Here is a 25,828-nt window from a genome sequence, read left to right as displayed (position 1 = left end):
AATGAGATATGCATGTACTTCCTTATAAATTTTTAAACCTCATCATGACCTTGGGGTATATACCATTTTAACCAATTTGAATCTAAATAATGATGTAATGGTGCTTGTGTGGGTTGTGGTGGTATACATTAAACAACAACACACCAATCAAGGTTTAACACACGAGTTAATTTATATTTTTTTTCAGCTCTGAACATATATATAACATTTACAAACAAATATATGTATATATGTATATATATATATATATATATATATATATATATATATATATATATATATATATATAAGATTAAAAAAATCAACAACAAAAACTCATTTGCCAAGCACAATTTACAATCAACATTTTTACTTTAACAGTGCTTAGAAATTATAAATGAACTTCAAATTTGGCTACTGATTTACTATATGGTATAATACTGATACTGTCCCTTTACTTGTGTATACACATGATTAGCAATTTCCTTCTTTTTACACTGTCTTACTGTTATGCCCTCTGGGCCCAAAATTGGAATAAACTTATCTTATCTATCTTATCTTATCTATAATTGATAAATAGATTTATCTTACTCGACTATTACTTTAAAAATCATAGACTGAAAAAACTTAACTTCATAAGAATATTCAAAAACTTAACAGAATGCAAAAAACATAAAATAATAACAAATACTAAATTCATGCAAATTTACTAAATATTAATCTATATACAAATAATTATATATTACAATTTATTATATACTTTCAATTTCATCTCTTCTTTTTTCTTTAAAAGTTTGCGGGCATATCTCACACGATATATGCCCGGAAACATTCCGGCCCGCAAACATTACGTCACAATCAAATTTCTACGCCGTTAATTTTCAAATTTTTCGTGTTTTTCATCTTTTACTCAGTTAAACCGATAAAGTTATTGTTAAAAATACAATTATTGTTAGTTTCTAAATGAAATTGAAAGTATATAATAAAAAGGTTATAGACTTTGTATGGGAAATATGACGACCTCGTTTTTTGTCGCGGACGGACCTCGCAAGCTCGGTCCGTCTACGCGCCAAAAAACTCGGTCGTCATATTTTCCCATACAAAGTCTATAACCTATAATTAATGTTGACCATGTACTTATCCACACAAGGAAATTATAAAAAATGAAAATACATTGTAGTTGAATACTAATCGAACACTCCAAAATTCATACATAACATTTTTAAACTACTAAATTTTAATCTATCATGATAATTCATATTTTATATGTCCATTCAAACTGATGTAAATTTCGATTACTCTTAGTCAACCACTATCATACGAAATGCATACCACCTGAATATTCAGCAAATACATTATATACATGTACATAGATGAGATTAATGACCATAATGATTCTATAATCTATAAATAATTTAGAGATATGTACATATTATCAAATTATACATAAATTAAAGCAGCTGGTTAAAAATAAAGGTATATGATAATCTTTATGAGCTACTTAAATTATAGCTTTCTAAAATAATATATTTCATATAGTAATGAAATAATATATTTACTTAGGAAAATACCACTCTGTCTTACAAATGTATTACATTTTGACCATGCAATTTAGCTATGGGGTTCTTGAGGGGAAAAAATGCCCAAGGATGTTTTGTGCCAAGTTTGGTTGAAATTGGCCTAGTCATTCTAGTGAAGAAAATGAAAATGTGAAAAGTTAAAAGCCAACAACTACTTTATATGGAAAGTGAAAATTTTAATACACATATCATTTCATTTCATCTATTGAGTATTTAATTACTAATGTTGAAATATGAAACATAAAAAACTTAACTTATTAAATAAGGATATTCTGCTAATATTCCATTATTAATATTTATTATGACAAACACAACAATGTCTGGTAAAGAATTTAATGATCTTGCTGGAGAGGATTTAAAAAACATTCTTTGTTTATATCCATGTTCTATGTAAAATTTAATCATAGATTCTAGCCCACCCTTAAACCCAGGGTCCTTAATTTTTAATAAATGAAAAACAAAATTTTAAAAAAGCAACATAAAAAAAATCTTAAAACCACAAAGCTTGGGGAATGTTTGCATATTGATCATTTTCATTAGGTGTGCATGGTCCTGCAGCTGTTTTATGATTCTGCACTACAATAGATTGCTTGCTTGTTAATATTACTAACCATAGCCTTGTTGTTCTTGAGAAGATTTACAAAATATTTCCCATGTATAAAAAATTGATCTATTCATGTCGCCCAACTGTGTGCCAACAAACAATGGACAGAGTTTGATCAGAATTAAAAGCTCACTTGAACCTTTCACTCAGATGAGATAAGAACATGTACATATAGTACATCAATTAAAATGCTTTTAAATATAAATAAAATTCATTCCTCTTGCTTTAGTTTTTTTTATCTTTAGTTCCATATACTGGACTTCCAGTTCCAACTTCCTGCAAATCAGCTCCTCGATTCTCCTTTTCAAATCAGGCTGACTGCTTCTATTTTCAGAGGCCTGCAAACTTGTAGTCATACTGGATGTTACATGTAGTGGTAGTGGAGGCTCTTGCACAGGTGTGGTTACTAGAGGGGTAGAACTGAGAATGAGGGGATCCGTACCAGGAGGTCCCTCAAAGACATTGATTCCCCTGTGATGAAAAGAGATTAATTAAATGCTTACTTAGTATTCTCCTTTCTATATCTTCTGCAGCTCTTTTGAATTATTAAATTATATGATTGCATTGAATGTTTATTACAATGAATGTTATTCTTTTTTATGTTGATGTTCATATCTATACAAATCAAATTAATACAGAAAAGACAATTCTGTCATTAAAAGAATTCAAGCTAATTTACCCCAAATTCTAACATTTGAATACACAACATGAGGTTGATTATATGATGAATTTAATTATTATTTTAATAACTGTTGTTTTTTATTATCATTATTTGGATGTTAATAAAAAGATAATAATAATCCATTAATATAAATGGAATTACAAAGAACAATTCTGTCATGACAGATTTCCAGTAATTTCATCTATCCTTGCAGTGCATGAATCACTGTATTCATGTACATATAGTAATTAATGATGATGATGAATTATGACAAAGATAACTACACACAATACAATAAAAGTGAATATATAGATCAATTTTCTTGTATTTACTCACACTGGTTGACTCCCTTCTCCAATGTTTAATATCTGCAAGAGAGAGGAGTCAATCCCACCATCAATCCCACTGAGGCAAGCATTATCCTCTCCTACCACACTACACACTGTTGTGGCAACTGCGCTGAGAGGTTTTGGTGGTGGGCCCCCACCTAAAATATATTCATATATTATAAAGAATATTCCTAGTTGCCATAGTAAATTACTGTGAGTGAAAATAGTAAATATTGCTCCAAACTGTTAAAGATTAGTGCATTTATAGGAATGTTGATATCCTGTGAGGCACCTCAAAATATTTTCATTCCAGTTATCCCCCTTTTCTCACCTTGGAAACGTAAACAATATTTTGACAAGCACGGAAGTAGTCAAGTCATAAGGCAACAGTTTGCTAATTGCTTTACCTACTTCATAATGATATTTATAGTCAAATTCGATGCATAAGAAGACCGCTTTTCTTTGGTATATTGAATCTAGAATATACCAATGTTGACAGATTTAAAGCTTTACGCAAGTTCAACAGTGTGCATGTACACACGCACATATTTATATATATAGACAATTTAAGTATCTAAGTTCTATCAATAATAACCAACCTGTCCCAGTCACAACTCTTCTGTGATCTGAGATTTCAGATTTAGATTTGCAGAAGACGTTGTGCCACTTCTTCTCCATTTCCACCGCTGTCCTAGCTGGGCCCACCCCCATCGCGGCTAGTCTTTCGGCAATACTTTGCCAAGTGCGGTGCTTCATCTCGGGGTTAAAGTGGGCCCTAATTTCCCCCTCAGGATATGCTTGTTCTCTTCTACTTACGAAGCCAAGGCAAGCGTTTCATCAGAATTCCAATTAGGCTTTCTTTTCGTCTGCTTGGACTCCATGATGTTGTTGTTGACATCACTGTCTTCAACGTTTTACCTCTTTTGCTGGAGAGTACGGTAAAAATTCCGGGAAATCGTTCGCGTTGCCATAGAATTTCTACTTAAGTGTTTCATTTTTCTAAGATTGAAACTTAGTTAAGAATTATGCTTAACATTTTTATGAATTAATACTTAAGTTTTTTTCTTAGCTGAGAATTTTTTTACTACTTAAGTATGAGATCTAAGAATTTTCTTAGAACCTTTATGAATCCCGGCCCAGGTGTCTAGGAGGAGGAGTATATTTATTATACTTTCATGCAATACATTAGAATCTGCTTGGCCAAGTAAATGTCATACCCTTTATAGTGATTGAAAAGTTTTTCTTGCATACTTGCATGTACATACAAGAATTTGGTCCCGTGGGGATCCGGGTTAGAATAGGTCCTCAGTACCCCTTGCTTGTCGTATGAAGCGACTAAATAGGGCGGTTCTTCGGATGAAACCGCAAAAACCGAGGTCCCATGTCACAGCAGGTGTGTCACGATAAAGATCCCTCCCTGTTCAATGGCCATAAGCGCCGAGCACAGGCCTAAATTTTGCAGCCCTTCACCGGCAGTGGTGACGTCTCCATATGAGTGAAATATTCTCGAGAGGGACGTTAAACACTATACAATCAATCAATCATACAAGAATTTGCAGTTATGCCAGTGAAAGTAAAAGAGAACTTCAATATAATCACCAAGAAAAGAACTTAAAGTATTATCAAATTCATTTTTGTTAAATTACTAGTATTATAGATGAGGACAATTGTCCAACGAAAGAAAAAGAACATCAGATTGTCTGACGAGGAAGTGCTTATGATACTTCGATCGTATCAAGTTCACCCGTGTTATTCAATGCAACAAAGGGCTCACGGCGGGTGTGACCGGTCAACAGGGGATGCTTGCTCCTCCTGGGCACCTGATCCCACCTCTGGTGTGTCCAGGGGTCCGTGTTTGCCCAACTATCTATTTTGTATTGCTTGTAGGAGTTATGAGATTGATCACTGTTCGTTATCTTCACCTTGCATAAAGGACAATATTCAACGGCTCAGAAAATGTATCTAGAATGTGGACACAGGCGGCTGAAAAACGTGCTTTCCAATTTACAAAATTAATGGCTGCACCAGAAAGACTTTCATATCCATAACGCATAACTGATGCACCGTAGAATCGTTCGCCTTTCCAATCTTTACGACAAAAATAAACTTAACAAAATTTTGAATACTGTACATCTTGTATAACACTTTTAAGGTACAGAGCATCTCTTATAGGCCTCTAAGTCAATCTCATTCCTGCTCATGTACATGTACACGGTACTGTGGGGAAAATCCTACACATTAACACCGTAACAAAATCCGACACATTAACACCGTGACAAAATAAAATTACACAGACTGCCAGACAGGAAAGAGCATTTGAGAAAGGGGGAGGTGTGTCAACAATTTTTCAGTTATCTGGTGGCTCCCAGTTTTTATTGGTGGAAGAGAGAACCCAGATACAATGTACCTGGGAAGAGACCACCGACCTTCCGAAAGTTAACTGGGAAACTTTCGCACTGAAAGAATACATTTCAACATAATAAAAGTCCCATGCATACTCTATTTCAATGTGTTTAAATTCCAGAAAATGAAGCTTTTCCTTTTGAAAGACTTATTCATATTTATAGGGAGGAAATCAGGAAAAGTAAAGGTAAAGAGCCGAGTCTGATCAAAGACCGTCCAAACGTGACAAGAAAGATAAACAGGAAGAACTATTCAGAGGTCTTTCTGAGACTAGTGATGACGATGAGCTCAGACCTAGTAGCACATCAACGCAGTGGACAGCACCACCATCTTCTACTACGGAACCTAATGCAGAAGAGGTCGATAATGGATTTGATTCGATAAATTTATTACCAAAAGGGTTCCGAAGCTCTTGAGAGCTTTCGGGATCAGTGATTCTCAATAAACAAATACCTCCAATGCACAGTCCGTCTTAATGTTTTAAGTTGATATCGATAATTCAAAATGATATGGACACAGAAAATTGCCATCAAAAGGAAGAGTGGTTTGCGCTTTACTGTATATCTTAAAATGTACTACAGCGCGCTCACTGTAAGCAGACAAACTCTAGTGATCCTGACATTTGTAAATAATGTGTTTTCAGTCTTGAAACTTCCGTTCTTTATATAACGAAAACAAACAAAAAGCATGTTTTCATTAAGTTACCTCACAAGCAGAAATCACCAAGAAAAGATGGGTAAGGTTTTTAGCAGTTGGAGAAATACCAGTAAGGGAGTGCCCCAGGGCAGTCTAATCGGTTCTATTTTATTTAACATTTTTATCAATATTTTAATATCTTCTATTCCATTGAACATTATACAATTACGCAGAAGACAATACACTGAAAGGTGGAGATAACGAACAGTGATCAATCTCATAACTCCTATAAGCAATATAAAATAGATAGTTGGGCAAACACAGACCCCTGGACACACCAGTGGTGGGATCAGGTGCTTAGGAGGAGTAAGCCCCCTGTCGACCGGTCACACCCGCCGTGAGCCCTATATCTGTCTATTATCAATCCCTGAATTTGATACAATGATAGCAACACACTTATAGACGGGTTTCATTTTAACTGTATGAAAGCAAATCCTAATAAGTTTCAAGCAATAACTGTTTGCAGGAAAGCTCATGCCAAGCAAGCAGATTTTCCGTTCAAGGTGTCAACATATCTTGTGATACAGTTAAATTACTTGGTGTTGATATTGACTAATATAATTGACTTATATACTAAACTTGAGGATCACTATTTAGATAGGTCTAAATTTTGCAGCCCTTCACCGGCAATGGTGACGTTTCCATATGAGTGAAAAAAAAATTGGGCGGGACGTTAAACAATAAACAATCAACTGTATCTCATTTGTATCTCAACGACTGACATTCAATTTTTTGCTGACCATTAGAAATACCTTGATTAAGCATTGTAAACATCTAAAATGGGAAATCATATTTGAAAATTTTCAGTTCAAATCGTGTCCATGCCCCTTTAAAAGTTGCAAAATGTTTAAATTACAAGATTGGCAATGATTAATGCAGGTAGTCTTCAGATTTTAACTTCATTCGCAATGCAAGAGTAGATTATACTACCGTCCGACAGAACGTTATATTTTATAGCCTAACTAAAAAATAACTTCTTCTTAGAACCACAGGATATACATGTACACTGTGCACGTTCATCCGATCGATCGATATACTTAGCTTCGACTAAATATAACTTCTTCCGTGACTTTGCGCGGGAAATTGACAGTTTCAGTAAATTCACGGGGTAAATTTTGACAGGCCTTTCTAGGAAAACGTCTCTTTAAAACTATGCATGTGCTTATCAAAGTTTAAAAGTTCCTATCAGTAAAAGTGGGAAAGGATACTTTGCGTGTATATTCATTTACCAATATCACATAATAGAGATATGGTCCATGTGAGAAAAAGGCAGGGGATGCAATTTAATTCAATTACAGTGAAAATACAACATTATTACAAATGTTTACTGAAAACATGCGGAAGAAAACTTTGAAATTATAGATAATTAAAATATAATACTGGATACAACCTTTCTCTGAAAATATAACATACGACACAACTATTCTATTTTTGGACCTTCTATTCCTAATTAATACATTGATAATTTGCAACAATGCATGTTCATTACGTTTCAAGAAACTTTAAAAATTTGAATATTTCACGTTTACGGCTTACATATTGTAATGATGTTGTAATTTCACTGATGTAATTGAATTTAGGTGGGGTTGTTTTTTCGAAGAAAAAATTAAGAAACGAACGGTCGAGATCAACTTACTCGAAATTTTCAAACTGTGTTGAAGTGTATCAAATATATTCTATGTCAGAATGACAAGGTAAAGGTAACGAACATTACTCCTAAAAGGAATGAAAGGTGAAGATAACGAACAGTGATCAATCTCAGAACCCCTGTAAGCAAGAAATGTTTGTAAAACATGTATGTCCCCCATGGTGTATAATTGAAAAGGGTTATACACATGTATCTTTTAATTGATAGTAGTGTCAAACCAATTCAAAATATTGAACAGACAATATCTTCTTGTGTCCAGATTGGATTGATCATATGACCTAAAAATCAATAGGGGTAATCTACTCCTTATGCTGTACTAGTGTACCAAGTTTGGTGTCAATCAGGCAAATGATTCTTAAAATATAGGAGACAATATATTACTTTGTCCAGTTTAAACTTTGACCACATGACATGAAAATAAATAGGGGTCATCTACTCCTTAATCTTTACCAGTGCACAACATTTGATGTCTGCCAAGCAAAGGGTTCTCAAGATATTGAGCTGACAGTATATTCCTATGTTCAGTTTGACTCTCGAACATTGACCAAGTGAACTCAAAATCAATAGGGGTAATCTTCTCTTGAAGATGTACCAGTGTACCAAGTTTGAAGTCTGTCGAGCAAAGAGTTTTGAAGATATTTGAGCAAACAGCATATTCCTTTGTCCAGTTTGACCCTTGACCACGTGACCTTATAATCTTCTCTCAAGAATTTTTCACTCATATGGTGACGTCATCATTGCCGGTGAAAGGCTGCAAAATTTAGGCCCATGCTCTGCACCTACGGCATTTGAACAGGGAGGGGTTTTTATCGTGCCACACCTGCTGTAACACGGGGCTTCGGATTTAGAGGTCTCATCCGAAGGACCGCCCCATTTAGTTGCCTCTTACGACAAGCAAGGGGTAATGAGGACCTATTCTAACGCGGGTCCCCACGGGACTATACACGGTTGGTGTTGTACATTGCTTATTACGTCCCGATTGAGAATCTTTTACTCAGATGGAGACATCGCCATTGCTGGTGAAGGGCTACAAAATTTGGTCATATTCTCAGCGCTTACTGTCCTTGTACAGGGAGGGATCGAGGAAAGGAGTAGTCCGTAATCAAAACCAATATGTAATGAACGGCCTACCAATTGGAATGAAATAAGGTAGACAACATTCTACGTAGATTAAAGGCTATATTTGCAAAGATTATAACAGATTTGAGGACCATTGAATGTCCGAAATAAGTGGGGCATTGTCCCAAAATGTAAGCCAATGACCGAAGCAGGAGGAATATTGTCGTGAAAACGCCTATCGTGGGACGTCACTGACCTCCATCTACAAGGTCATATTCGAAAGACCTGTGCGAATATTCACTCATATCGCCAGTTTTAAGTTATAGTGACACAAGCTTTGACGGCCGGTGCAGGTAGGGTTCTTTATCGTCCCAACGCCTACTTTACTGTGGCACAATTTGTGGCACTTCATTTACAGCTTGTGACGTTTGTATATGAGTGACTTTTTTCCGAATGGACCGTAAAACAAATAAATAAAAATAAAATAAATAGTCAAATGAAGCAGAACTTCACCTACTCATGTGTAGTTTATGATATTAAGCTATACAGTGTATCTGGCCTCAACTGACGTAAACACTTGATGTATTTTCCTTCCATTTTCTGAATAGAATGTGTAATTTAGAAATCCTTAAGCTTAAAGTTGATTACATAATTTGATATTGGTACCTGTAAGTGTCGTTAAATCCTCTTAATTAACGAAAATTACACGGTTCGTACGGAGAAAAAAACCCAGTTGTATATAATAAAGGAAAACAATGTAAAGTAAAAGCATGAAGGAAAACAGAAGATTTTTTGGAAATGTTTACAAGATTAGGCGGGGCTTTGTCATGCATTTCCTCTCCGATTACAAAAAATCATATTAATTCTCACACTTGTCTTCCCTGTCCTATTATGTAACATATTTGATTTCTGCCTATTTGTAAATAGGAATAACTTTTCATAATTTTGACATATTTTTGTCAGAGTTTAAAGATGTTTAAAATATCTTCCGGGTTTCAAAAATGATATCAGTATTTCAAATTCAATTTTTTTGTTTCGTGAAATAGGCAAGAGACATTCTGTTTGAAAGCATATATGCAATTGCAAAACAATGAAAATTATACGATCACCAGAGAGACCCTAAATTTTAGCTTCGACCCTAACTTTTTTTTACCGGAAAATTGTATAATTTTCCGTAAATTTCATCTTCTGCCAGAATCTAACCCGCTATTACTCCACTTCAATCAAAATGGCGACTTCCGCAATAGGGGGTTCAGTGGAAACGGCGAGTGCTTTATGAAAGCACAGGGGCTAAGCCCGTTTTGGGCCCGAACTCTGTGATACCATCAATATAGAAAGGGGTCTAACTCTGACCCAGATAAAAAATACTAACCACTCGCTTCAAATGCCTAAAAAAAATCTTAAACTAGGTACGCTATGCGTAATTTGTCGTTTTCCTTGTATAGATTAATGTTTTAACTACTTGAATGCTCTTAAAATAACAAAGATACACGTCATCGTTCTTTCGATTTCACTTGTTTATTTCTACTCGGACGCTTACCGGTTCAGACCACGGAGTCGTTTCTCGCCTTTGACAGCAGCGAAATTCAGACTAGTGTGGAAAATTTCGGACCTGTCAATGAAAATTGCACATCAATTATACGCTACTTACTTCCTCAACTTGTTTGTCAGTAGCCTGCCTCGATTTCAAAACTGACCACACAGAACAAGCTCTTGCGTATTGAATCCGTTGAGAGATATAAACACCATATGCAGGTGATAATGGAATATTGCTACATAAATATGAGAAGTTGACGATGGAGAAGCTGAAATCATTCCGTTTGTCAAACAGTTGTTGAGTTGTAAGTTTGCCGTTGATGTCTACTTTTAATAAAATATCTAAGTAGGAAGCAAAAGGGGACGACTCTGTGGTGTCTTTTATTTCAAGCTCACAGATATATATCGAATATAAATATATATGAAAGTTATCTCTGACTTTCAAAGAATGTACCCATCTGAAAGAGTCGAGATAAGTGTTATAGCGCCATTCCAAAATAGCGCGGCATTTACAGATATTTTCAACTAATATCGTGACTTTAATGTAAAGACCCCGTGTGGATCTGGTCGTCAGTACACCTTGCTTGTCGTAAGAGGAGACTAAATAGGGCGGTTCTTCGGATGAGACCGCAAAAACTGAGGCCCCATGTCACAGCAGGTGTGAAAGGTTCAAGATCCCTCTCTGTAAGCGCCGAACATACATGTAGCCCTAAAGTGTGCGCCAATGGCGACGACTCCATATTTGAGTGAAAAATTCTCGGATGAGACGTTAAACGTAACAAACCAACTAAAGTACAATGAATGTAATTTTGTGGGGAAATTGCACGCAACAACACTATGCCTAGTAGTTTCTGAGGTTGTTTAAAACTGTCAAGACATTCAACAAGTACACTAAATAGAAAATATAAATTTTAAAAAGTCCTATCTACTGACCCTTTTGCAGCAGGTTACTGTAAACACAAACATATATTTTTGGCCTTAAAACTTACTTTAACACATAAAAAATAAAGCCAAGGAACAGTGCTCGATCTTTTAGATCCTTTAAAGTATACAACTATTAAAATAGGGCAAAGTTTTGGTGACGTGTTTATGTTTCCCAGAAGATGTACAACCAAGAACATGAACCGCGATGATCCGAGAACATAAACCTTGTGTAAAAGTAGAGCTTATTTTGTTATTTTTGTTTGGAAAAGCATCCGTAATACGTTATAAGGAAATGGACAAGCTCATCTACATATATGCATGTGCACTTGAAAAAACACCACTTGTCGTATGCGACTGCGAAACTACACGTGCACATTTAAAAAAAAAAGGTCCATTGACAACATTGCTCACATGAACATGTTAAGCTTTCATTGAACTACATCTACGTAAACTCCTTATTGACGTCACATCAATCCGTTTTACACGTAAAAAATTCTGTATAAAATGGAATGAGCGTTGCCTGGATAATGCGACACGTGCAAAAGTGAAAATAACGAACAGTGATCAACCTAGTAAGTTTGGTTCCACGTAAAAATCAGGCAAAATTGCATTTTCGTGATAAGTCCAGAAATGAACCCAAACTTAGCATACTAACTCACCGTAATATGTTTAGCAAATATACAAAGTAGTTTTGATTTATTTCGCCTTGTTCCAAAATTATGGATAGATAATTATGAACATGGAGAATTCACGCTTAGTGCAAATCTATACAAAACACTACTTGTAATCCCTTTGAAGTCTAAAAACAACAAAGCGGGTATGAAAATATATCATTATATAACATTAAACAAATAAAAAAGGCATACTCTGAAATAATTTTTTTGTTGTTGAAAGTTTCAATATAACATTTTAAAACCTCTCTGAATGTTTCGATTTTAATGCAATTTCGGTTATCGTTCTTGAATTTAACCTCGATGATCGCTAGGGGCGCTGCGTAGTCAACACGCTAAGTGCGCGGAATATGGCGGATCCAAAACTGAATGCCGTGTAGGACAATATTCCGACAGAGTGTGATCTACCCTCAAGCCTTATCTAAAGGAAATGAATATATTTACCTTCGGAGAGTGTCGGAAATACATTGATGCATATGGCGTCACTGAAGATAGACCGTGTGTGGAGCAGCCGACAACGAAGACCGAGCAACATATCTTATATGACATGTCACCAAGTCGACACATTCTGGTAATTTCAAATGGTGCGATTTACATATTTAATAAGTCAAAACTCGCAATATTTATTATTACTAGCATAAAAACCATAACGAATGTTGTATTATACAATGTAGCATTGTATGAGACGACTGTGTACAGATGACATCCCCTCCCTTGTTTCAAAAAGTATCATGCTTTCAACAGTTACGCTATGATATGTTTTAATCCTAATCGACGGCATGTTTCATTTGTAATGGTCTGCAATAATAGCAGACATCTACGTATCCTCCACACAAACGCTTCCTGTCTCAGATAGAAATGTAGATTATGCCTAACTGAGGATCAGTAGGAGTAGGTATCATCTCAAAAGAGTGGTTTTATGTACTACATGTAGATTTCAGTCGAATTTGCATATAAAAATATAAAACATAATATGACTTTGTAAGATGCAATGTTTAGTATATAATATAATCCTCACTCGTTTAAATCATAGACAGTGTAGTGGTTAGCTAACAGGATTAGCATGCCGGAGGTACTAGATTCAATTCTCAGATTTGATGAGATTTTTTCCCCCCTTCAGTTTATTATATACACACATCATTTTTTTCCTTCAAGGTATTCTATATAAACACACACAATTTTTTAAATATTATTTCATATGCACAAAATGGTTTGTTTTAATGGTCACCATCCAGCTCTTGACGAATCAGAATTCATATTTTAAAAACATATGCATACTATTAGACATATCAAAAAAATATTTAGGGTCTGTAGTTTTTAAAGAATTCTATTTTATTGTCAAACAATTCATAATGTTAATTATAAATCTTCGTATCAATCAATAAGACTAAGTTGAGTCTTCTTGACATTTTTATTAGATATCTATTATATTAATATTTAAAGTCTGCCTCAATTTGATATGGTCAAGGGGACTGGTCAATGCATGGGTTCTTGAATGTATATTTCTAATAATAATATTAAATATAACAAAGATCAAGTCATTTAGCAAATGTATATTTCTTTAAAGTTTTCATACCAGCATCATGGAGTGTCATTACCATCACTACTAGCTGCAATAATGTAGCCCTATCCAATTTTTTTTTAATTCTGACGTTTTCGGGATAGGGCTACAATTCCATAGCCTGAAGTAGGATCTCCGTAATGGTGCAAAATAATTTTATGAATAACCGATAATAAACTCTGTGTATTAGTCCCAAATGTTGTTTACACCAAAAGGAGTACCAACTTTGTGCTCGGGCATGTCTAATAAAGGTGTTTTTCATTAAATACAATGTACAGCATGCAAAATTCTTCGTCTGCTCCGCCATGCTTGTTATCGCGAGATCTCGTAGGTGGATCTAATGAAAAACCTAAACATTGACAATCAGCACGAAAATGTAGTTACTCGAGCCACTTCGACAAAGAAAGGAAAACCATATTGTTGCAGAAAGAATTTACACTCTGCTGTTCGGTTTTTAACTTGATATTAAATTCAAACCTTTTCAATACCGACGAAATAGCTTTCGCCTCCATACTTGTCCATTGATGTAAATACTACCTTATATGGCATATGCAAATGACTTGACAATCGGAAGTTTATACTTCAGTACATCAAACATGGCGCACAAATATGAATCGAGAAATTGGAATTTATCGAAATTGTTGAAAACGGTAGAATAGAACCTCACAAATCTAAAGTTGCAGGTTGTAGGTTGTAAATTTATATATTGACTAAGAAACATAGAATATCATAGAATATCATTTTATTTACGTAAAGAAAGTCAGGAAATGTTTAGAATGAGCGCAAATGTTGCGGGAGTGAATCACTCCCGCATTTGCACCATTACGGAGATCCTAAGGAGTTGTAGCCCTCTCCCTAAAAAAAAATCAAAAAAAAAAAAAATCAGAGAGGGCTACATTATTGCAGCTAGCATCACTACATGCATTGGAAACCTGTGGTAAATACATAACTGTAAATACATACATGTAGCACATATGTACCAATGAATCTACAGTGTAAATGTTTTATAAACCTCAAACTTGGTAGAGCAGTATTATGTAAATAATCCTGATATACAAGCACTATATGACCCCTTCTCATAATGAGGTCAAAGTCCCCCCCCCCCCTCCTCCCCGCATTATAGGAAAATATTGGTCACTCAGAAACCAGACTCAAAACCTGATACAGTTGTTGCCCTGACTAGTATCTGAACCTACTTGTCACTGATTTAGAATATTTGGAACACCTTCTCAATGCCATCCAAGTTTCTTTAAACATTTCTTGTTTTCAAAAGTTTTATATGCTGTTTTAGTATTTTTATTCTTTCTAACTACATGTATAATTTAAATACCAATGTGTAATATGATTACTAAGCTCTGAGGTGTGTACTTTAATTGAACGTTTTATAATATAAAACATTCTCAAAAATTAAAGAAATATATATTATATATTGAGGAGAGAAAAATAAATAATTTCTTGTGTCCTGAAAATCAGTGTCTATCTTATTGTATTATATGTCTCTGCAAAACCCAAGGACATATTTAAAGTGGTGACAGGAGGAAAATCGATCAAACCAAGTGAAAGTACAAGACAATATTACAAAAGGAAAGCAAATGAGTCCATAAATTCAATGTTCAACATCAAGACAGTCTAAAAAATTGAATCCAAACAAAATATCAAAACTTTATGAAGAAATAAACGACAAATTGTCAAATAAACATGAAAACATTCTTATATGGTGTTTATTCAAATTATTTCAACTGAAATTCCTAATGTACCTAAATTCGAAAGGGAAACAACTTATGAAAACATTAAACACCAATGGGTTGAACTGTGTAATGAAGTTATGTTGACATGCAAAAATACAAAGCTCAAATGATCTATTTTATGCAATTTTTGGGCTCTTCAACCACCCCTTTCTGGATGGAGAAAGTACAGACATGAGTTGAAACCCCTCCATTCCCACCCTTATATTTTTTTTCTGGATCTCCCTCTGCTTTGTAAATATGTTCGTACAAATATACATAGTATTTCTGTGCTCATTTGTTCCTTTATCGTGTTTATGCCTTGTTTGGGGTTACACTTTTTAAAAAAGTATGATTTTGAAATAAAAATTTTAAGCTTCAAAGAACTCTTCCGTGTACATTTATCAGTATACAGTTTATAAAGGATCTAAACTTACAAGTTGCAACTGTTAAAAAATATTATAGATAATGGAATGTATTGATGAAATGATTAAGAATTCATTTTCAATTCACTTTACAGACACTAATATTTACATGGATTATGTAAAACTCAGTTGTTTTGTCATCTGAAAGCAACCTGTAATCAGACTTGGTAAAAGATAGTGCCATAAACATGATAAATGAGTTAACTTACATTTTTTAAACTACAAAATTCAATTTTAAAACAATCCCATTTCTACATTACATGTACTTAGATATTTTATTGAAAGTAGGCATTAACGGCAAACTGACAACTCAACTGTATGACAAACGGGATGATTTCAGCTTCTCCATCGTCAACTTCCCACATTTATGTAGCAATATTCCATTATCACCTGCATATGGTGTTTATATATCTCAACTGATTCGATATGCAAGAGCTTGTTCTGGGTATAGTCAGTGGGACAAAAACTTTTAGTGAAATGTATGTTTTTACAGTCGTATAATATATATATGGTTGTTCAGGAAAAATAAAAATGAGAACAGAAACTGCAGACATTTGTGTCATTAATATTGTAAAATTTGGACAGTTTATATAATTTTATGAAAATACATGCAAGGTGAAGATAACGAACAGTGATCAATCTCATAACTCCTACAAGCAATACAAAATAGATAGTTGGGCAAACACGGACCCCTGGACACACCAGAGGTGGGATCAGGTGCCTAGGAGGAGTAAGCATCCCCTGTTGACCGGTCACACCCGCCGTGAGCCCCATATCCTGATCAGGTAAACGGAGTTATCCGCAGTCAAAATCAGTGTGCCAAGAACGGCTTAACAATCGGTATGAAACACGTCAGACAGCATTTGACCCAATGCGAGGTTGTATTGACGAACTAGATCGTTATAACGACCATAGACTTTGCGAAATGCTGACTTCAATCGAGACCGTTGAAATCCCTGTACCATCAACTTGTTTGTCAGTAGCTTACCTCGATTTAAAATATTATCACCGAATGATTTCCTATAAACAATGTTACTATATATATAAGAATCGGCTCAATCCCTGACGGTCGACTTATCACCCTCTACCTGATTTTTACATGGAACCATACTTAATCTTATAAAAGATACAATATTATGAGAAGGGTGAACACAGACTCCTGAACACACCAGAGGTGGGATCAGGTGTCGAGGAGGAGTGAACATCCCCTGTTGACCTATCACACCCGCTGTGTGCCCTCTATCTTGGCCAGGTAAACGGAGTAATCCGCAGTTAAAATTGATATTTATAGAACGTCCTAACAATCCGTATAATAATAATAATAATATTTATTTATATAGCGCCCTATATGACTATAAATAACCACTCTAAAGCACTGCCCACAATAAAAATGATACAGCATGTTATAAACGTAGTAAAAGGAAATTATAATAGCATTAAGACAGATAATATCAAAACAATGCTAGAAAAACATCAATAATGTGAAGTAAAATTACTAAAATCTAAAACATGATATGCATGAAAAAAGTTCTACGCCGTACAACCAAATGATATAAAATACAATAGTTGAAATAAATATACAATTATACACTTGAAAAAGTCATCTTAAAATGATGGTAAAGAAACCATAAAGATTTAACCACCTATAATACTAATAATATGCAAGTCTAAAAAGATTTGTTTTTAAATGTTTTTTAAAAGTGTTCAAATTCTGACAACGGCGGAGGGTATCAGGGAGAGAGTTCCAGAGTGTAGCTGCTGCCACATCCAAGCGCCTGTTTCCATATGTGGAGGTTCGACATCTAGGTCTAACTATGAAACACGTCAGACAGCATTTGATCCAATAATAGGTAGTACTGACGAACTGGATCTTATTCTTAGACGCATTTGACTCCACTTTCTTGGCACACTGTTTTCCCCTATAATAGCTCTAAAACTTCATTGTTATTTCGGATTTCAAACATTTCGGTTGAGCATCACTGAAGAGATATTATTTATCGAAATACGCATCTGGTGCATCAAAATTGGTACCGTATAACTTTTACATCGTTATAACACCTCGGTGTGCAGGGGTCCATGTTTGCCCAACTTTCTGTTTTGATTTGCTTATAGGAGTTTGAGATTGACCGCTGTGTGTTGTCTTCGCCTTTTTTTATGCAGTATACAGTAAAGTGTACCAAAGTAGTTTGGGACAGGATCCGCAAAACAATATGTGTTTAATGTTTCCTATGAAATGTTCCCTAAAAGGCAGTGGCGGATTTAAGGGGGGCACCCCCCCCCCCCTAAAATTTTCAAATGTAAGGTAAATCGTGGTGTCATGTTCAGGAAAATGTACTAAACGATAAAAGAAGCAATAATTTCTTCCACTCCCGGAGAAATAAATGGCAAAATCTTTTGATTTCTTGAATTACTTTATTGGGAGAACTTAATTTTTTCCAGAAACTCTTAAAATTTGCGTCATTTTATTAATTTCACCTTATTAAAAATGATAGAAAATAGTACAAATGACTAAATAGGAGACATATTTCAAGCCCTATAAAATCTAGACCCCCTGCCTCCTAAAGTGCCACCTCCCCCTTAACCCCAATTCCTGGATCCGCCCCACTTAGGTATTCAATTTGTAACCATCACCATGAAGCGTCAATCCCCATCGGCGGCGCCCCCTTCCAGGCTCATACACTCATGTTGCTTATTGACTACAAAGACGATAGAGAGTCTACGAATGTTAAAGTTTTGCCATTAGAAATGTCATTATATAGAAAGCAAGTTGAATAGCCAGTTTAATTCCGCGGTATAATTTGTTTTGCTCTATTCGGGAGTCGTTTGTGATTTTTCATTCAATGAAATTCATATTTGTTATATTTATGACGGAGAACAGTCATTGACATGAAGGATTCCATGAAAGTCCCTTTTAAGTGCTTCGGCTAGACTGTTAATTATGATACTAAATAAAGTCACCGATTAAATACTTCCTTGTGGCACGCCAATTTCTTATTCGAAATTATCTAAAAATGTAAATCCCAAGCTTTCATAGAATTGTCTATTGCTTCAAAAATTCTTAAGGAAACTTTGGTTTAATGTATACCAATATTGTGAAGATCTTTTAAGATGCGATATTTCCATGTAGTGGCCATGGACCAGTAGCCTACCTTTATGCCTTTTCTAAGTAAAAAAAATGTAGAGACAATATGCTCTTTGTTATCAAAGACATCTCGAATATTGGATTCAATTCTTACTAACTGGTCGATTGTGGGTTTTTTTTCCCTTCAGTTTTAACAACATTTATTCAGGTATATAGTTATATAGTCAGGCTTTTACACAACCCTTACAACCCAACCTGACCAGGGGTACAGGTTTTTAAGAATTTCAACTCTTTCACTCACACATTCACACGGACAGACATTCATACTTAACAAAGGCTAGAAGTAAAGAAAGTAGAAAAAAATGGACAATGTACTCTGGCCGAGTTCATATATAGCATACTATAATAATTAACAATTTTTAAGATAAATTATGTCCAAAAAAATTGCTTCCATTAAGAATTTATTAAAACAATGGTCGATTGTGTTCTGATTTGTAGTGAAACTATATTGTATATCTGTTCAAATGTAATTAGTTTCATGAAACCATACGAAGCGTTCATTGATCATCCGTTCCATGGTTTTACGTGCGTATCTTAGTACGGCTATTAGTCGATAATTAGTAGGATCTGCGTTATGATTTCCATGTTTTAGAATAATTATAGTCTGTGTCCAGGAAGGTGGTAAATCAACACGTCATCAGATCATGTTATACATTTGCAGAGGACATTCTTTGATATATTTGTTTTATGATGTGATCTTGGATCTGGTCCAGACCTACAGCTGTATCATATACTTTCCTAGTTTAGCGAATCGTCATAAGGAAATGACTATGTACATTAAGGAGTTTTGGTGGACATGGATAAAAGACGTGTTTAATACCAATTGTTAGACAGTTCTTTATAAAATGATTTTGACTACGGATTACTCCGTTTATCTGATCAAAATATAGGGCTCACAGCGGGTGTGAACAGTCGACAGAGGATGTTTACTCCTTCTGGGCACCTGATCCCACGTCTGGTATGTCCAGGCGTCCGTTTTTGCCATTAGTACTCTTAATTTTGTATTCTTATATTTGTTATGAGATTGATCACTGTTCGATATCTTTACCGTTTCATAAATGTACATGTAAATATAGGTCATGCAATTGAGGACGCAACTTCAGCCAAAGTGAATTATGTTGGCAGTAAATATAATATCGATTTCTACCTGTTTTAAGTTTTATCTGTCTTCGGTAAGGCGTTTTTATCTAAAACAAAATATATACATGTACATTAAAAGAAAACCGTGGTTTGACATCTGCAAGTATTGATTTTCACAGCGGGTGTGACCGGTCAACAGGGGGTGCTTACTCCTCCTGGGTGCCTGATCCCACCTCTGGTGTGTCCAGGGGTCCGTGTTTGCCAAACTTTCTGTTTTGTGTTGCTTTTAGAAGTTTTGAGATTGATCGCTTTCCACAATGGATTTGACTTCAATAGGGGATGCTTACTCCTCCTAGGCACCTGATCCCACCTCTGGCGTTTGCAGGGATCTGTGAGTGTCCAGGTCTTAATTTTGTATTGATGGGATTTAAGAGATTGATCACTGTTCGTTATCTTCACTTTTCAAAATTATACATCTTAACTCTTTTCAATTGTAAAATCTTAGTACATTCTTTACATTTTTGACTACGAATTATTGCGTTTACCTGATCAAGATATAGGGTTCACTACGGGTGTAACCGGTAAACAGGGGATGGTAACTCCTCCTAAGTACTTAATCCCACCTCTGGTGTTTCCAGGAGTCCGCTCTGTTCTGTTTTGTATTCGCCATAGGCTTGCTGAGATTTGACACCTTTCATGACACTAAAATCGAAGATTTGGAGTTATGAAAGGTGAAGATAACGAACAGTGATCAATTTCTCCTGAAAGCAATGCAAAATAGATAGTTGGGCAAACACGGACCTCTGGACACACCAGAGGTGGGATCAGGTACCTAGCAGGAGTAAGCATCCCCTGTCAACCGGTCACACCCGCCGTCAGCCCAATATCCCGATCAGGTAAACGGAGGTATCTAGTCTTTCTGGCTTGTCCATTTGTCCGTGGCAAAAAACCTTAGACCTTGGTCGATACGTTTTGCACCATAAAAGGTAGACCTTTCATATTTGATATGTGCATTTCTTGTGGCAAAATATTTCCATTGACACCAAAATCGCTGACCAGCTAACCTTTATATAGACTTTTGACCTACATGTAGTTTTAGACAATTCGAATATAAGCTATATCTTTCAAATCGTATGAAGTATTGTTTTGATATCAAGTATTTGTTTTTTGTGATAAGATCTTTCCATCGATACCAGATTTGTTGACCTGTCATTGACCTCTGAGCTAGTTTTTGGCAATTTTTAAGAACACTTTAACCCATCATCGCTATCCACAGTTACTGAGTCCGGTTGTACTTACCCTACCTCAAATCGTGGCTACATGAGCAGCGAAACCCTCCATTTTCATGAATATTTATGAAATGACACAATAATAATTTTGACCAATCACAGTCACAAGAACAGATTTCTGATATTTTAATGGCTGCACCCACATAAAACGTGCAGTATTTGTTTACAATAACGGAGAAAAAATGCTACAGGTTCCCGTTTACAGAAGCAAGTAAAGTTAAGAAGTATTTATCACTTGAAATTCGCACTAACAGCAGTGGTTCTGCTTGTAAAGTTTGTGTTAATAAACTTAATCGTATTTTCAAACTTGATGAGGAAATTCGGGGCAAAGTGGATGTGTTGAAATCTGAAAGACTAGAGTTGATCGGGCAATAATCTATTGAGAGCGGCGTGGTTACACATCTTATACGGTAAATTTATTACACCGGTGAAGTCAACAAAGAAGCGTCCATAAGTTACAACAGGTGAAAAGTGTCCAGTTTGTTCTCAATCGGCAATCCTCAGATTATTCCGTTACGAGCATGCAACGACCTTCGAATTATATTCTTTTCACCAAAAAAAATCATGGAAGCTCAGCGATTGGTTGACTAATGAACATAAATATTTATGTAGTCGAGGATTTTGTTAATCATACAGCCACGGCATTTGACGTAGTGTAAACGAAGACAATAACCTTGGTCATATCTTTTACGACGTAAGATACCGGTTGCGGTAGCTTAGTGGCAGAGCGCTCGCTTAGTAACCGGGAGGTCGTGAGTTCGAGCCCCGCTCGTTCCTAAGACGATAACATAGGTAGTGATTGTTCCTCCGCCAAACTCTCGCCTTTTGGAAGTAATAATCACGGGTCTTTCGGACATGACCTTACAAACGTATGTCCCATGTCACAACAGTCGCTGTCACTATAAAGAACCCTCACTGCTACGGCCCTGAGCACTAAATTCGTGTTATCTATTGTTGGTGATGTCTCAATATAAGTGAAAAATTCCCTACGAGACGTACATTTGTACATGCACGTAAAACAAACAATCAATCAATACGACATAAGAGGTACGGCTTTCATATTTCGCAGGTGGCACAACTTCCATCGGTACCAAAATCCTTGACAAGTATTCACTAAAACGTTGTAATCCTTGGTATGGGGGCCTATGTGTTTCTCAAACATATCTGGTTCGTATATGGAAATATTTTGGTCGTGGTGACTTCCATGTATGTAAGGTCATATGTTCGATCCCCGCTCCCACACCTTGTCCGTTCCAATCCCAATAGGTCAAATTAGGTAGTGATTGCCCCTTCACAAAAGCTGGGCATTTAGAAGAGGCGTGGGTCTTTCGATATAGAAGCTGAGCTACAGCCTCGACATGTAGGTCTACGTTTGTGGGACTCATCTACAGCTGAATAACTTCTCAATGAGAGAAAAAACTCTCCAATGGATATAAAACAAATTTAAATTAGATATCCCAGTCATGACCTAGTACATGTATAATGATATATATCATTCAGGAAGTTTGATAAACTATAACATATACTTGAAGGCGGCCGGAAACCATCGCAGTCGTACCTTTGTCCTCTTATATCTTGGGTTTCCAATAAGTTGGTGCCATTTTGTGGCAGATAATGGTTTTTGTAAAATTAAAATAAAAGGATGTAAATTTTTTTTTAGCTCGCCTGAAATATTATATCATGTTTATCCGTTATTGTTACACTAGATTTAATGAAACTTTTAACGAGGTTTAAATCATTAGCTTTTTGATAGTTGTATTTTTTTTTTAGTTACCGTACATAAGAAAGTTCAAGATACTGAACCATGATCAATCTCATGAATCCTGTAAAAGAGGGCAAAATTTAAATCAGACCAAACACGAAACCCCGGAAACAACAGATGTAGGATCAGGTACCATGGGGAAATAGACCATGGGAAAGTCGACCGGTCACACCTGCTGCAAGTCCTATATCTTGAACGGCCTAACAACTGATACGAAACATGAGAGTCAGCATACAGTCAAATATCTAGTTATATTTGCAAATAAGATCAATCTTATGGTAATATATAAACCAAATAAAGGATTTTTTCTCTCTAACGAATATTCCGTTGTAAAATGGCTGAGACGTTGCCAAGACGGCGTAAAACCATTAACAATCAATCAATCGAAGAGACATGGCATTTATAAATAGCTAATATTTTCAGAAAAATTTGAATTAATAGAATTGACTCTTTTCCGTGATGCATTAAACTGTAGTACATGTATAGTATCAATCGGAAAGAGTAGTCACGTGAGGTGTGAATAACACACGTGAACGAAAAATATTTGTAAAGTTTTCTTCCCTCTCCTTTCATTTTTGATTTATGAAAATATTTTACAAGTAGTTCAAAATTTTTAAATAATGTTTATTTTACAACAAATCAAATTGATAAATAGATATGTACATGCCAATAAATAAGTGCTTTACAAATAATCTAGATATGAACCCGTAAAATCCACGAAATGCCCTATACACTGTATCACAGCTCACAATAATTAGAAAATTGTTAGATTTTGAGTAATCCGACATAATTGCTCTTTGTATACTGATAAATCTGAAGTCTGTTTTTAACTTCAACATACACAATAGTGTCCTTTACGAAGTGAAAGGTTTCCTCAAGTTCTAATGGAAACATTGTGCGCGATGAGAGGTCTTTTGGGGTTATCCACTCCCTTTGTAGCAAAACAGTTGAGCCTCGATCTGGTTCTTCGGAAACTACCCGGATGAAGTTTACCTCTGACGGTTTACACACTGTCTGATTCGCTATTATTGTTATGGCGACAATTAATTTGTATAGTCCGGATTCTCTGATGTTCACCTTGGTGGAATATTTCTGTTTTTCTTGAATAGCTTGTTGTTTGACGTGTATCAATGGTAATCTTCCAAGGTCCACTACAATAACAATTTCAGAAGTTCTTAATTTTATGTCGTATTTGGAAAGAAAGTTAGACTGGTTCTCTACAAGTCCTATAAGTTTAAGCTTTTATAATGCAAAAGGATTAAGTATTAACAAGTAGATTCTTAATCAGAGACGTATACAGATACGAAGTACGAGTTTGATATATTTACCTCCAACGTTATCTTTGTCGATGTAGAAGAAATCCAAGATTTTCTTCTTAGAAACTTGGTGGTTACTTGTTTCATACATTTTATGGACATCTTTAATCTGCAAAAAGAATTACCATTGTTTATCATCATCATAGTTTTCTTCATTATCAATTATATCATCATAGTCATCTTCATTATCAATTATATCATCACCATAGTCATCTTCATTATCAATTACATCATTATCATCATAGTCTTCTTCATTATCAATTTTATCATCATCATGGTCTTCATTATCAATTTTATCAGGGCATATGAGGTACACACTTTCCAGATCACCTACCTCTTTAGTTAGTCTTTTCAGTGAGTGCTCTATTTGTCTACAGCAAAGATCCGTTTTTCCAGCACGGACTTTCACAACTTTTCCGTTCCAAAGCAATGTCGAATGGAGACTCAAACATGGCATACACACAGCAGAAGACAGCGACACCTTGCACGGCATTCTTGATGGCTTTGATCTAAGTGACCCTACGGTACCCGACATATCAGGAACAGATGTGGGCAAAACTGAAATTTTTGCGTTTTCCTTATCAACAAAATGTGACGTCAAGCTCCAAGCAATGGCAGCAGCAAAGATTAAATTAAAGAACACTGAGACAATAGTCAGGATCCTCAAACGAACAGGTCGCTGCCTTTCAGTTGTAGAGGGTTCTAAATCCCTGATTAACGGGTTTTCTATTCGTCCAATATCATTCCCAGCAGTCACTGTGAAGATGCTGGGGCCATTGTAGTAGGGTTGTGGATAATTGAAATATCCTGATGCCATTTTCTTTTCCTGTGATATGATGTATTATAATTTTGACGCTTAGTTTTATCAATGGCACGAATACGTCCGAGTTGGTTTTTATAATTTTTGAAATGCCTACGTAATTGTTTTCCCCTTTTTCTACTTTCCAAATATAGTGAATATACGAATTTCCTGTCTATTAATAACTTCCAGGTCTATTTAAATTAATATGATTTCCCGGTGTAGATAGTACATCGTTAAATGCTTTTGACCTTGAGGAAAAGTGTTCGGTTCCGTTTAACACTTGCGCGTGTACATGCATTGTAGGTTCCTCCGTGTGTGTATTGAATCGACCAACGCGGAAAACCCAGTTGATTTTTCAGAGATTTCATTGAGGCGAATTCACCAGGATTACGTCAAAATATGAATTCTGCTTTATATTTATATAACATTTTGTGATATTGTATTCTAGGGAAACAATTGTTTGTTTGTTTGCTTCCTCCGTCAGCAAAGTTGTCCAACGTAGATCAAGTCATGTTTCGATATAAGTGCGACAACCCACACTTTGTTTTCAGGATAGAGGTTAAATTATAAATCCGAATGATGTATAGATATATATGTTAAACAGTAAATTATACATTAATAAAATTTAAGAAAGAGA

The 25,828-nt window shown here is 35.4% G+C and overlaps 2 protein-coding genes across 2 annotated transcripts; both read right to left on the bottom strand.

Annotated features, from left to right (window-relative positions):
- Positions 1–328: 328 nt before the first annotated feature.
- On the bottom strand, positions 329–4,805 carry LOC125659184 (uncharacterized). The gene is made up of 3 exons (XM_048890775.2): positions 3,753–4,805; positions 3,161–3,311; positions 329–2,634 (listed from the first exon to the last, which is right to left on the bottom strand). The coding sequence occupies exons 1-3, from the start codon at positions 3,907–3,909 to the stop codon at positions 2,358–2,360; spliced, it is 585 nt and encodes a 194-aa protein (XP_048746732.2). The 5' UTR covers positions 3,910–4,805; the 3' UTR covers positions 329–2,357.
- An 18,871-nt stretch (positions 4,806–23,676) lies between these two features.
- LOC125659181 (uncharacterized) lies at positions 23,677–25,371 on the bottom strand. Its single transcript, XM_048890771.2, has 3 exons — positions 24,724–25,371; positions 24,402–24,498; positions 23,677–24,224 (listed from the first exon to the last, which is right to left on the bottom strand). The coding sequence occupies exons 1-3, from the start codon at positions 25,204–25,206 to the stop codon at positions 23,839–23,841; spliced, it is 966 nt and encodes a 321-aa protein (XP_048746728.1). The 5' UTR covers positions 25,207–25,371; the 3' UTR covers positions 23,677–23,838.
- Between the last annotated feature and the right edge of the window lie 457 nt (positions 25,372–25,828).

Source organism: Ostrea edulis, chromosome 9, assembly GCF_947568905.1.
Source record: "Ostrea edulis chromosome 9, xbOstEdul1.1, whole genome shotgun sequence".
NCBI classification, from domain to species: Eukaryota; Metazoa; Mollusca; class Bivalvia; order Ostreida; family Ostreidae; genus Ostrea; species Ostrea edulis.
The sequence above is the reverse complement of the archived record's forward strand: the minus strand, read 5'-3'. Positions and strand labels throughout refer to the sequence as shown.

What these genes read in the sequence shown, in the direction of transcription:
- LOC125659184 (XM_048890775.2), bottom strand. Translation starts at nt 3,909, where the DNA reads ATGAAGCACCGCACTTGGCAAAGTATTGCCGAAAGACTAGCCGCGATG. An exon ending in AAGAGTTGTGACTGGGACAG is followed by an intron (nt 3,312 to 3,752) that starts GTTGGTTATTAT and finishes AATATATTTTAG; the next exon opens with GTGGGGGCCCACCACCAAAA. An exon ending in GGAGAAGGGAGTCAACCAGT is followed by an intron (nt 2,635 to 3,160) that starts GTGAGTAAATAC and finishes TTTTCATCACAG; the next exon opens with GGGAATCAATGTCTTTGAGG.
- LOC125659181 (XM_048890771.2), bottom strand. Translation starts at nt 25,206, where the DNA reads ATGGCATCAGGATATTTCAATTATCCACAACCCTACTACAATGGCCCC. An exon ending in TGAAAAGACTAACTAAAGAG is followed by an intron (nt 24,499 to 24,723) that starts GTAGGTGATCTG and finishes TTCTTTTTGCAG; the next exon opens with ATTAAAGATGTCCATAAAAT. An exon ending in CGACAAAGATAACGTTGGAG is followed by an intron (nt 24,225 to 24,401) that starts GTAAATATATCA and finishes TTGTTATTGTAG; the next exon opens with TGGACCTTGGAAGATTACCA.